The 14,186-nt window shown below is 43.1% G+C and overlaps 1 protein-coding gene across 7 annotated transcripts in view; it reads right to left on the bottom strand.

Moving 5' to 3' along the window:
- The window catches only part of slc35d4 (solute carrier family 35 member D4), a 178,172-nt gene extending 164,528 nt beyond the window's left edge, over nt 1-13,644 (bottom strand). For 3 of the 7 annotated variants that reach the window (XM_087986562.1, XM_043688011.2, XM_087986565.1), the window contains exons 1-4: nt 13,461-13,643; nt 10,356-10,402; nt 10,168-10,248; nt 9,281-9,362 (exon numbers count right to left, since the gene is read on the bottom strand). In XM_087986562.1, the coding sequence (XP_087842688.1) occupies nt 9,281-9,362; nt 10,168-10,248; nt 10,356-10,402; nt 13,461-13,526 (276 nt within the window). In that variant the 5' untranslated portion in view covers nt 13,527-13,643. Of the gene's footprint in view, nt 1-9,280; nt 9,363-10,167; nt 10,249-10,355; nt 10,403-13,460 lie in introns of all 7 variants that reach the window. The other 4 variants (XM_043688004.2, XM_043688003.2, XM_087986563.1 and 1 more) reach the window with 3 other exon arrangements.
- Between the last annotated feature and the right edge of the window lie 542 nt (nt 13,645-14,186).

Here is a 14,186-nt window from a genome sequence, read left to right as displayed (position 1 = left end):
ACCCCACCACCAGGGATACATTTCCCTCCCCACCCCTTTCCGCCTTCCGCAAAGACCGTTCTCTCTGTGACTACCTGGTCAGGTCCACGCCCCCCCCTACAACCCACCCTCCCATCCTGGCACCTTCCCCTGCCACCGCAGGAACTGCAAAATCTGCGCCCACACCTCCTCCCTCACCTCCATCCAAGGCCCTAAAGGAGCCTTCCACATCCAAAGTTTTACTTGCACATCCACTAATATCAGTTATTGCACCCGTTGCTCCCGATGGGGTCTCCTCTGCATTGGGGAGACTGGACGCCTCCTAGCAGAGTGCTTTAGGGAACATCTCCGGGACACCCGCACCAATCAACCACACCGCCCTGTCGCCCAACATTTCAACTCCCCCTCCCACTCTGCCGAGGACATGGAGGTCCTGGGCCTCCTTCACCACCACTCCCTCACCACCAGACGCCTGGAGGAAGAACGCCTCATCTTCTGCCTCGGAACACTTCAACCCCAGGGCATCAATGTGGATTTCAACAGCTTCCACATTTCCCCTTCCCCACCTCACCCCAGTTCCAAACTTCCAGCTCAGCAGTGTCCCCATGACTTGTCCTACTTTCTTTTCCACCTATCCACTCCACCCTCCTCCCTGACCTATCATCTTCACCCTCTCTCCCACTCACCTATTGTACTCTATGCTACTTTCTCCCCACCCCCACCCTCCTCTAGCTTATCTCTCCACGCTTCAGGCTCTCTGCCTTTATTCCGGATGAAGAGCTTTTGCCCGAAACGTCAATTTCGCTGCTCCTTGGATGCTGCCTGAACTGTGCTCTTCCAGCACCACTAATCCAAAATCTGGTTTCCAGCATCTGGAGTCATTGTTTTTACCCTGTAGGACAGGAGTCCATTCAGAAGTAAGAGAGGGTGGGGCTGAAAGCAGCAGAACCAGATCCACAGGACTGACAACTCTGCAGTCAGCCAACCAAAACTGAATGGATGGCAGATCTGAAACTAATCAAAAACTTGAGATCGGAAAAAAAATTAAGCTATTTCCAAGATACTTATAGAGTAAGAATGCCATTTGCTTTATCTTAATAAATGCATCAAACTTATTTCCTCACCACAATGTAACTAATTGTTACTTAAAATAATTTAGTGATTCTGCTCAAAATCCAGTTGACATGGTTGATCTCACTCTACAAAAAGATAAGGCTGTAACAGATCCTTCTTTAACGAATGTTGGTTGTTTTGCTTTGATTAAATCTCATAACTGAATTTTGAGTAGGACGTCAACTTAAGCTTTTACTAAGCATTTATTAGCTTGTATACCTCTGTGAGGTCACCTCTCAAATGCCACCCACCCATAAACATGCCAAGTTTCTGCAGCCTTTCCACGCAATTCAAGTTTCTTAGCTGTAGGGATCATCACACACTCTTCTCTGCATTGACTCCACTTAATTTTCTCCCATATTTCCTGACAGCAAGAACTGAACACCATACAGGAAACAAAGTCTGAGATGAGCAGTACAGCTTTCTAATTCGTTTTTCCCTGGTGCATTTTGCCTCCCCAATTATGCTTCCCTCCACATATCTTAGTTCCTCTGATTAATTCCTATTTGAGTGTCATTAATATTCAATCCTTTGTGTGTTTTCTCCCTGCAGGAACAGGTTATTCTTGTTTCGCTCTGGTGCGCAAACTTACAAAATATATTGTTCAACTCTTCAAGCCTGTTCCGCCAATCAACACGATCATGTTTGGTCTGTATGTGTTCTGAATTTCACTATTGGTAGCCATCAGTTTTTTTACTTTGCAAGAATCTACTTCACCTTAAAACGATTCAATGATCGTGCCTCCACTGTTTTACAAGGTACAGAGTTTCAAAGTTGCACAACACACTGAAGGGAAAAAAAAACAATTCCATCTCTGTCCAGAAAGGGAGACCCCACATTTTAATTGTTCACTATTTCTGGACTCACCCACAACAGTAATCATCCTTTCCATGTCCACCTTGTCAAGGTTAATCAAGATCTTATGAAGTTCAAACAATTAAGTCCTTATTCTTCTAAATGCCAGCGTAAACAAGCCCAATGCCATTCAACATTTCCTCATGAGATAACCTGCTCACACTAGGTATCAATCTAGTAAATTGCCTCTGATCTGACCCCAATGCATTTACATCGTTCCGTAAACAAGGAGACCAAAACTGCACAGAGAGAGAGGTGGTCTCATCGATACCTTGTATAACTATAGCAAAGCATTCTCTCTTTAGTGTTGAATTCCTCTTATAAAAAGAATAGCATCCCATTAGTTTTCTTGATTCTATGTTTTACCTGCATTTTAACTTTGTGGCTCATTCACCTGGACACCTCGATAACCTACTTTTCTGTTCTTCCTGCCAAAGTGAAGAACTTCACATTTTCCCATGTTAGACTCCTGCTGGCCTGTATTCTTGTTCTGTCGTCTTCCCAACACACTGTCCTAACTATTTTTCTGTCATCAACAAATTTAGTCACCATACTTTCGATCCCCTCATCCAAGTTATTGATACAAATTGTAAAATGTTGACAGCCCAGCATAGAACCTTTTAGGATTCAGCTCATCACATGTTACCAATCTGAAAAAGACTCATTTATATACACTGTTTTCTTTCAGCCAGCCAATCTTCCATGTTCTGTTACCATGTTCTGTTACCATGTTACCCCCTAGATCATGAGCTCTTTCTTTGAGCAATAACTTTTTATGCTGAACCTGGTCAAGTAACTTCTGGAAATCCAAGACAATGGGCTCCCCATTATCCACAACGCATGTTACTCCATCAAAAGAATTCCATTGAATTGGTTAATCACAATTTAGCAAGCAGAAAACCATCTAACCCTTCTCAATTACGTTGCATTTCTGCCGTGCCTAGTTGAAATGATTGATTTATGTCACAACAGACTCTGCAATAAATGACAAACAATTTTTTAAAATCTTCATTTTTTTTCCTCAAAAGGAATTTTCTATGGTGGGCCATCTCTTCTATTACAAGGTGATTCATTTCTGTCAAAATTGACTGTGGGTGCCTTTTCAGAAATAAAAAATGCAATATCTGTCTTTATTAGACTATTCTTGTCACTTATGAGAGAGTTCAGATTTCGAAATTTAGGAACTGGAATGGGATTCAGACATTAAGCAAGACCAGAAGAGATAGATAAACAGCCCTGAAGTGAAACCTTGAGGACACACTTCACAAGAACAGCAACAGAACTACACAGAGGAATGAGAGGTTCCTGATGCTGAAAGCTTTGCTGCAATCAATTGGTAGCACTCAACTGGATCAGGGTCTGGGTTCAAATCCCACTCTAGGACTTCAGTACAAAATTCAAAGCAGATATTGAGGGAGCACTGCCCTGTCCGAGGTGCTGTCTTTCTGAGGAGTTTTTAAACTGAGCTCTCATCGACCCACATGGGAGATAAGGCCACAAAATATAGGAGTAGAATTGAGCAATGCTGTACGTTTGGATTATCGCTGGTATGTTAGTCAACCCCATTCTCCTGCCTTCTCCCCATAACCTTTCCCGACTAATCAAGAACCTCGCTCTGTCTTAAATACACTCAGCACTTTAATAGCCTCTACAGCTTTCTATAGCAATGAGTTCCACAAATGAACCATCTTCTGGCCAAAACAAAATTCATCCTCATCTCACTTCTAAAAAGTTATCCCTTCATTCTGAGGTTGTGCTTTCAGGTCTCTGTTTCTCCTACCATTGCATACATCTCCATGTCAAAGCTATCCAGGTCTCTCGTATTTTGCAGGTTTCAATGAGATCCTCCCTCATCCTTCTAAATTCTGTGTATAGACACACAGTGCCCGATCACTCCTCACATGATAAGCTGTTTATCCCAAAGATCATTCTTACACTTTGCCTGGACGTCGCCAAGGGCAGCACATCCATCCTTAGATATGGTGCCCAGAACTGCTCACTATATTCTAAATGCAGTCTGGCCAGAACCTTGTACAGCCCCAGTAGTACTTCTCTGCTCTTGTATTCTAGTCCTCTTGGAATGAATGCTAACATTGCCTTTGCATTCCTAACTGCCACTGAACCTGCACGTTAACCTTAAGAGAATCCTAAACTAGGACTCCCAAGTCCCTTTGTGTTACAGATTTCTGAAGTCTTTCCCACATTGGAAAATACTCCAGGCCTCCATTCTTCCTACCAAAGTGCATAACCTCACACTTTCTCATTGTATTCCATTTGCCACTTCATTGCCCACTCTCCTAACCTGTCCAAATCCCTTCTTCACGCCTCCCTACTTCCTGATCCTCCATCTATCTTTACGTCATCTGTAAACTTAGCAACCATGCCCTCAGTTCCTTTGTCTGGATCACGAATGTATAATGTGAATAGGAGAAAGTGAGGACTGTAGATGCTGAAGATCAGAGTCGAAAAGTGTGGCACTAGAAAAGCACAGCAGGTCAGGCAGCATCTGAAGAGCAGAGGAAATCGATATTTCGGGCATTAGGAATATGGGGGGAGAAGGGGCTGATAGATAAAAGAGGGTGAGGGAGCTGGGAAGGCGATAGGTATGTAGAAGTGGGGAGGGGGTGATGGTGATACATCAGAGGGGAGGGTAGAGTGGATAGCTGGAAAGGAAGATGTTCAAGTAGAACAGTTCAAGAAGGTAGTGTCAAGTTGGAGGGCTGGATCTGGATTATGTGGGGGAGTGGAGAGGAGGAAACTGGCGAAGTCAACGTTGATGCCATGTGGTTGGACGGTCCTAAGGTAGAAGATGAGGCTTTCTTCCTCCAAGCATTGGGTGGCTAGACTTTGGTGGTCGAGGAGGCCCTGGACTTGCATGCCCTAGGCGGAGTGGGAGGGGGAGTTGAAGTGTTCAGCCACAGGACCGTGGGGTTGTTTGGTGTATATGTCCCAGAGATGTTCTCTGAAACATTCCACATGTTGGTGTCCTGCCTCCCCAATGTAGAGGCGACCACATTGACAGCAACAGATACAGTGTGGATATGCATGAAAATCTCTGCTGGATGTGGAAGGAATCTTTGGGACCTTGGACGGAGGTTAGGGGTGTGGGGCACAGGTTTTGCATGTCTTGTGGCGGCAAGGTGCCTGGAGTGGAGCGTGGGGACCAAATGAGGGAGTAAAGGAGGGAGCGGTCTCTGCGGAATGCCGATAGGGATAGGGAGGGAAATATATCTCTGGTTATGGGGTTTAATTGTAGGTGGTGGAAATGGCGGAGGATGATGCGTTGTATCTGGAGATTTGTGGGATGGAGGGCCTCCTCCACTGCCAAATCCAAGGCACCCAACAACTGGAAGAAGAATGCCTCATCTTTCACCTCGAGACCCTCCAACCACACGGCATCAACGTCAACTTCATCAGTTTCCTTATCTCCCCTCCCCCCTCCCACCTCTTCCTGGATCCAACCCTCCAACTTGGTACCAGCTTCTTGACCTGTCCATCTTCCTTCCCACCTATCCACTCCACCCTCCCCGATCATCATCACACTCCCGCATCTACCTATCGCCTTCCCAGCTACACCTTCCATCTTCCTATTTATCTCTCAGCTCCCCCACGCCACTTCCTGATGAAGGGTTTATGCCCGACACATCAATTCTTCTGCTCCTCGGATGCTGCCCGACTTGCTGTTCTTTTCCAGTGCCACACTTTTCCACTATAATGTGAATAGTTTGGTCCCAACAGAGACCCCTATGGAACTCCACTAGTCACCAGCTGCCATCCTTAAAAAGACCCCATTATCTCCATTCTCGGCCTTCTATCAGTTAGCCAATGCTGTGCTCATATCAAAGGTCTAATCCCGAGAAAACTAATGGAGTTTTCACCCACCTCCTGACCAATATTCATTCCTCAATCAGTAATACCAAAAGCAGAATACCTGCTCAACGTTACACTACTGTTTGAGAGAATTTGCTGAGTACACGTTGATTCTCTCATATTCTCATACTTACGATGACTATACATCAAACTCAGTAAAGCACTTAGGGACCTCTGGTGGTCATGAAAATGGCAATCATTGTAAGCCTTTCTTTTCTTTCAAAAGATGAAGCAGAGAGTGGCTGCACTAAACACGAGACAAGAAATAGAACAATCTGGGAGATGAGACTAAAGAAGGTGCAGGAATGGAAGGGAACCGAGTGTCAGGGATTTGTAAACAGGGATAAATATTTTCAAACTGAAAGATGGTTGGAGTCAGCAGTGATAGGGGGAAGTGGTAAGCAAAAGGCATCCCTGATCACCAATGAACTGAGAGAACATGCCAAAGCACAGTTAAGAGTCAAATAGGTTTCTGTGGTTCTGAAGACACACGTACAGCAACCTATTATGGAGGGCTGAGTCTTTTCCCTACAGGACATCAATCAGCCAGATGGGCTTTTATGACAAATTGATGATAGTCACCATGACTGGGTGCATTTTCAATTCCAGATTTTACAAATCTAAATTCCTGCTGCTGTGATGGGATTTGAACTTATGACCCTGAAGCATTAGCTCAGCCCGCTGAATTACTACCAGCCCGGTGATATTGTCACTATATCACCATCTCTTAGGGGGCGAAGGTGCAGGTGAACTGGAGTTTGTGTGGGTCGTACCCGATTGGTGATTGTTGAGAAAAATGAAACCTGTATGTAACGGAACGTGAACAAGGGTTTCAGTGGCGATGCAGCTTGAGTCTTTGTTCCTTTGGGAAGCTCTACAGAGCTGGAAAATAAGCAGTTGGGAGGACACAGAAATCAGGTCAGGAGAGATACCCAAAATGGTGCCAGTGCAAGGACAAGGTCATGTTTATTATTAGGATGCATTGTCATTTTGCAACATGGTTCCTGCCTGAAGCTGGTGGGAGCAGTGAAAATTACAGATGGCTACTGCCACTGGCAGGAACCAAAGGAATAAGGCCTGGCACCAAAATAAGCCAACAGTTTATAGAGTCATACAGCATGAAAACAGACTCTTTGGTCCAACTAGTCCAGAGACATGTTGGGAACTTGTTACGAAGCTGTGTTGAATAATAATGAGTCGAAAAGAATGCATGGCCCCTTTCAGAGAGGAAGTGCTCTTCTGAGCTTAAAAAGGTACAGCAAATGCTGCCAGTGTACAGAGCAGCTACAAGATGGGGTTAGAGAAGCTAGGAATTCTGATAAGGATGTAGAAGATTATGATTGTTTAAATAAGGTAGACAAAGAAATCCAAGAGTGATGGATGCAAAGACAATCAATTATTTCAAAATGAAATTGGATGGACACTTGATAGAAATAAATCTGCAGGGCTCTAGTGACAGTAGGAATGGGACTAATTGGATTGTTCTCCAAGGGTTGGCACAAAAACAATGGGCCTAATGGTCTACTTCTGGATCATAATGCCTCTATATCTCTAACACTTAAATGATGAAATTTACATATAATTCCGGTCTGTAAGATTGAAGTGGTATGTCAGTTTGTATAAAACAAAATTAATATCAAGTTGAAGTGAACAAAAATAGAAATTAGCAGATCCAGCAGCATCTTTGGAGAGAAATCAGTGCTAACATTTCAGGTCAGAACTTGCAGAGCCTGAGGGTCACTCAACCCAAAACATTAACTCTGATTTCTCTTCATAGATGCTGCTTGACCCGCTGACCTTTTCTAGCAATTTCTATTTTTGATTCTGATTTACAGCATCTGTAGTTCTTTCAGTTTTTATTTAATTTTCGTTTAAAATCCACTACTTTCCTATACCTGCTGAATCTGTCTATTTTTGTCACTTCGGATGCATGATTTTAACCTGATTACTTCACATGGATACAAATGTTTTAATGCAAGTTACAATGCAACTCAATCTTGAGGCTGTGAATGTGCTTTTTGGATAAAGTCCCACCATTATAATTGGATTGGTTCCACCAGGCGGGTTTGGTGCACAGAGCTTTGGGACCTTTTTTTGTCATCAAACTGTTTAGGCATGTTATGACATAGCTCTGTGGCCATCAATCCCAAAGTGGGATCTGAACTCGGACCTTCTGGGCCAGAGGTAGAGATGTTACACATGCACCATAACACTCTCAGCTTTGGGCAATAACTCTTCACATGTAATTTTGTTTGCAACAACGTGCCAGGGCAGGTGGGTCTTGAACCTGGACCTTTCGGATCAACGGGGGAGGGATATTACCTCTGCGCTACAAAACTCTTACAAACTGAAACTAAATATTAAAATTGCAATTCCAAATTTGAGCTGACTGAATTTCCTCAGTGTCCAACTTACCAAAGCTAGAATAAAAGACATACTGTAAAACGTGACATTTGTGCCAATTCACTGAGCAACATTTCCAAACCCACAGGAGAACCAGCAGTCGATATACTCTAGAACAAAACTTAATTTCTGATGTTCCAAGTTTACATTACTGGGTGAAGCTTCCCACCGGCAATGTGCATGTCGGAATCGCTGGTACAATGCTTACCACTTTGGTCAAGAGAAAACTATGGGCACTGCTCCCTTGATTTTCTGATACCAACATGTTGACGGGCAAACCATCTTACTGACAGCACCGATTGCAAGAAGTCCCAAGCCCAAGCCCATAAATACAAGCCACCAGCACCAGCACCCCTCCACCCTCGATGTGAACTTTGGTGAGGTCAGATGAAATCATCTGCTGCACGTTTTTTCTCACAAACTACAATGGCTTGCATTTATATAGTGTCTTTAATCAGGAAAACGAGTGCCGATAATGTCTGCTGAAAGAACTACGGATGCTGTAAATCAGAAGTGGAAACAGAAGTTTCTGGAAAAGCTCAGCAGGTCTGGCAGCACCGGTGGAGAGAAATCAGAGTTAACGTTGTGGGTCCAGTGACCCTTTCTCAGAACCCATCCTCTGAGGAAGGGTCACCGGATCTGCAATGTTAACTTTGGTTTCTCTGCGCAGATGCTGTCAGTGCCTGCTGAGCTTTTCCAGCAACTTCTGTTTTTGTACCTAGTCAGATGCAGTTCGCTTCAGCTCAAGTTGCAAAACATTGAAAATGCTGTGATTTAATAAAAGTACAGCATTTAAAATTTGATTTTCATTGCTGTGTGCAAAGGGCTCACCTCATTTGGAACAGTGACTACACTTCTCAAGTTCTTCAATAGCTAGAAAGCACTTTACAGGCTGTTCTGAGCCCTTGACAGACACCATTTAAATGCCAGTCTTAATACAGCATTTGTAAATGCAAATAGACTGCTTCAACATGGTTTGCAAATGTCCAACAAAACACTTCATCCAAGTCATCCTTCTCACCCCAAAGCTCCCCTTCCTAAACCAAAGAAAAGTCCTTACCAGTTTAGATAATGCCCGGGAACCTGCATAAATATTACCCACAAACAGTAATGCACCAGGGATCCAGGAAACCTTGGCAGACCTATCAAAGTTTAAATCACATGGTTAGCTATAAGATCAAATCTTATTCCTTTAATACACCTAGATATGTAATTGCTTGGAGCTAATATCACTTGACTAACAATGCTTGTTTCATCACTTTACTAGGTAAAAACAATGACTGCAGATGCTGGAAACCAGAGTCTAGATTAGAGTGGTGCTGGAAAAGCACAGCAGTTCAGACAGCATCCGAGGAGCAGGAAAATCGACGTATCGGGCAAAAGCCCTTCATCAGGAATACAGACAGAGAGCCTGAAGGGTGTTTCAAAGTAATTTCCCAGCAATATTTTGCTCCCCAGATTAATAACCATTCAACTTCTAGATTCAGGAAAGTCAAAAAGAGTTTCCAACCACCGTCACTTCAGCAGGCTAACGGAATCTCCATTATGGAGTCAGTCTAGGGTTTCAAATTGGTTGGAGTAACTTCAGGATGCCACAAGTAAACTCCTATTGAAAACTGTATCTTTCTCTGATATCTTCTCTGGTTGTCCAAACGCGCACAAGGAAAGCTATGACAGATTATTTTGAAATTAATTTGCAAGATGTGAGGCATCTGGAATCCACTATGATAAGTTGTCCAGACACAACTACACCATTGCAGCTGGTTTCACACAACCCAATGACTTACTTGGAATTGAGAGTCTGTCTTTCAATTGTGATTTATGTATTTAGCCTAAATCAGTCAGTCTAGGCATAAAAGCTGAAAGCTGTGTGATCATTGGATCTGAAGTCTGGAGATCAGCACATGCTTTTAGTTGGAGTAAATAATTTTACCACAATTTCCTTACCATAGAGCATTTTTCCTGATTTCCACCCTTCCTAGTTTCCAGGCTGTCAGAAGAAATAAACTTCCCACGAGTGTCTGCCAACTGCAAAAGGAGAAAAAGGGAATGGAGAGGTAATTACAATTCACAATAAATTATGGGCCAGTTCAGCAGTTCTAAATGCTACAAAATTACTGGAGGTTGATACTCACCCTTGAAAAATTGTGGGATAAGTAAACTTCAGTTGTGAAAGGACATACTGGGAAAAAAAAGATCAATTAGATCCTTGCGCTTTGCACTCAGACCAAAATTTCAAGCTAAAGTACTTAAAGTGATACAAACCTGGAAGTAAGGACTTTCGAACTCTGACATCCTTTGGGCAAGTTTTATCAATGGAGCAACACCCACGTACTACCCCAATTCACCACAGAAATTAGCCACTAGCTTTACTCATTGCCACATATCTACCTTTAAGTTCATTATTCTATGAACTTTGCTGTTAACACTTACAGTAGATAATGTCTGGATAAAGAACATAACAATACTGTAAACGTTTTTAGCATTGAATAGACTAACAATTATCAATGACCAACCAACACTGATATAGTGCTTTTAAACACAGGAAAACAATGCAGGCAGTTCATAGGAAAATGGACTTCGTACAGAATTGCCTTGCGGGAAGAGGTTTGAGGTCAGGAGAGAGAATGTTCTGGATAGATTGAAACAGGAAAACGAGAAGTTTAAAGTTGAGGTGTTGATGAATGAGGGTCTGATAGAAAATAGAAATTGATGAGTATTAGTGCATGGGGCACAGTATTGGATGAGTATAAGATAACAGAGGGTGAAAGAAAGAGCTCGACCAAGAACATTTGGAAAGGTTAAACCTAGACGTAACAACAGCATGATTTAGTATCATAGAAGAGTGGTTATGTTACTGGACCAATAGCTCCACCTGTCTCCTCAACTCCAAAACAAAAAGTCATATTGAACTCAATATTAATTCTGGTTTTCTCTCTACATATGCTGTCAAACCTGCTCTGAATTATTGGCAAGCTGGAGAATCTGAGGATTGTACTAATTACCTAACCGAATTCCAGCATGAAAGTCAGGAATTTAAATTCAATGAATAAAATTGATCTAAAATACAATGTAAAGATAGGGAGACATTGCAAGAAATAGCAGTTGGATATATCAAAATCATAATCAGATTCAATGGTAACACAGAGTAGATGGGGTGAATGGTCTATTACTGCTTCTATGTTCACATTAGAGACAATGAAATTATCATAAAAACTCATCTGTTTCAGTCAGGGAAGGATTTCTTCTGTTCCGGCCTGTATGTGAATTCAAAAACGTGGTTTGATTTTTAACTATCCTCTATAATTACCCAGCAAGCCACTCAACCGCATTTACAAAGGCAGTTCACCATTAACTTCTCATGGGCAATAAGGGGCACCAATCAACACTGGGCTTGCCCAAGCACGTTTCCCTGTGAATTAATTACAAAGAACAAACAATTCATCTAGAGACAGTGAGGGGCACTGAATCAGTAATAAGGAGTTGTGAGTTTATTGAGGGGACTGAAGGAAATTTCCTAGGCCCCTTTTTGGCTGAAAGGCACATGGTTGATCCAGTAATAAATGCCAGACGAGCAGTCTAAATAACAAATACAGTGAGCATGCATGTATAAAGAGGTCATGACTGATTAAACCTGATTCCAAGTTTTGAAGGGGGTGAAAAAAGCAAACATTTGAAATTGTTCCCTTGGATTTTAGCAAGGTTTTTGATGAGATTGGTCAGAAAATTAAAGCCAATGAGATCTAAAGTGACAAGTTGGTTCCAAACTTGGCTCAGCAAAGGCTTAGAGTGAATGGGCATTTGTGTGGCTGGATGGCTGTTTCCAGTGCTGCCTCACAGTGCTCACTCAATACTAGGGCCTTGCTATTCATGACATACATCAATGAATTAGGTTCAATACAGGGGGATAATGAACAGGTTTACAGACGACATAAAAGATTGCAGTGTGATTGATGAGAAGACAGCTGCTGACTGCAAAAAGATGATCAGGTAAATTTAAAAGTATCAAATTGAATTCAGTTTGCCGAAGTGAAAAATTGTGCATTTGGGGATGACAAACAAGGCAAAAGAATATACAGCAAGTGATAGGAAGTATAGAGGAACTAATGGACTTTCAAACATGGCTAACAATCTCCAAAGACAGCAGGAAAGGTTGAAAAGTTGATCAAAAAGGCCTTTAAGATATGTTATTTTTCTGACCGAGAATATAACAGTAGGAAGATGCAGTGCCACAGCCATATAAAATAGTAATCAGACTGCAGCTTGAGTAATGCCTAAAGTGTGTAAACACCAGAGAGGGCACAGAGGAGAGTTCAAATTGTACTGTCAGGAATGGAGGACATTAGCTGTGAGTAAAACACGATAGGCTGGGGTTGTTTTCTTTGGCTCAGAGGAACTTGAGTGCAGATTTAACTGAGGCGTATAAACGCTTGCTGGGTTATATGCAACTGTTCGGAAAGATCTATCCTCCTTAAAATGGGGGACAGGGGTGGTCAATAAAAAGGTGTCTAGAATTAAATAATTGGTAGAAGAGTTAGCTCAGGGGTTGGGGAGCACTCTGGCTCTCACTGCCTAGAAGACTGGTACAGGTATAAATCTTCATTGCATGAGAAAGTAAGTGCACCCAAATTGTCAAATCTGAGAAAGGGATGGACCCAGAGCTGGATGGTGGAACTAGGCTGGATGGTTCTGTACTGATTGATGCAAACAGTGAGGCAGTCCAAAACTGTTAAAACCAACTGTAAAATAAATTTAACTGCTTTAGGCTACATGTCCATGTAGGAAACTGATTTATTTCACATAATTAATACATATAAGTTGAATTATTTACAGTTGTTAACTAACTGTAGCACAATTAGAGCCTTCCTTGGTGCTATTAACCCAGTTAAGAAGTCTCACTGTAACTTTGTAGTGAAATGTCCCAGAAAGAAAGTACGCTCAACGCCAAAACTCCTCTCTCAGAATAAAAAAAAACAATGTTGGTTTCAATTTCACCCCGTCCCCACCCACTTCAAATGCTTCATTTGGAAGAATTTATGAACGTTCAAGCAGTTACCACCAGAATCGAGATGTCCAAATCCCAACAGCATCCGCTCACCAGCAGCGAGACAGGGTCAACGTTATCTCTCCTGCTGGACACGGGACTGGGGAAATGGAGCTAAGCTGGGCTAAAAGCCGAGTTGGAAAGAGCTGGTGAAAGTTCAGTGTGTGTTTCCTGCTCCTTTTCCAAACCAGCTCACCTTGTTGGTGAAATAAGAAGCGATGAACAGGAAGCAGAAACAAAGCTCAGGTCCCTTTAACCACATCGGCTTGTGGCAGCGGCCGGGAGAAACCCAGACGGTCTATCACCCGGAGCTGCAGATCCTCCACATCATCACTCGGAGCAGGAACACTCTGAAGCCATCTTTACACATACGTCGCTCGCTGATGAACCAATAAACAGCACATCCTGCTCCGGGCCAAGCTCTTAAAGGGACAGCCCGACTGCATCTGACAGGCAAAGCGTATCCTGAAACAGCAGTGCCCTTTGCAATATCCCCTTCACCGGAAACACCAGGACAGCCCTCTGAAATATTCCCAACACTGGAAACACCAGCAGGGCCCTTTGCAATATCCCCTTCACTGGAAACACCAGCACAGCCCTCTGAAATGTCCCCTACACTGGAAACACCAGCAGCGCCCTCTGCAATATATCCTACACTGGAAATACCAGCAGAGCCCTTTGCAATATCCCCTACACTGGAAATACCAGCAGAGCACTCTGCAATGTCCCCGACACTGGAAACAACAGCAGAGCCCTCTGCAATGTCCCCGACACTGGAAACACCAGCAGAGCCCTCTGCAATGTCCCCTACACTGGAAACACCAGCAGAGCCCTCTGCAATGTCCCCGACACTGGAAACACCAGCAGCACCCTCTGAAATGTCCCCGACACTGGAAACACCAGCAGCGCCCTCTGCAATATA

Source organism: Chiloscyllium plagiosum, unplaced genomic scaffold, assembly GCF_037043375.1.
Source record: "Chiloscyllium plagiosum isolate Xiang-an unplaced genomic scaffold, Cpla_swu_hap1 HiC_scaffold_4, whole genome shotgun sequence".
In the NCBI taxonomy this organism is placed as follows: domain Eukaryota; kingdom Metazoa; phylum Chordata; class Chondrichthyes; order Orectolobiformes; family Hemiscylliidae; genus Chiloscyllium; species Chiloscyllium plagiosum.
Note: the sequence above shows the minus strand (reverse complement) of the source record. Positions and strands in the feature narration are given on the sequence as shown.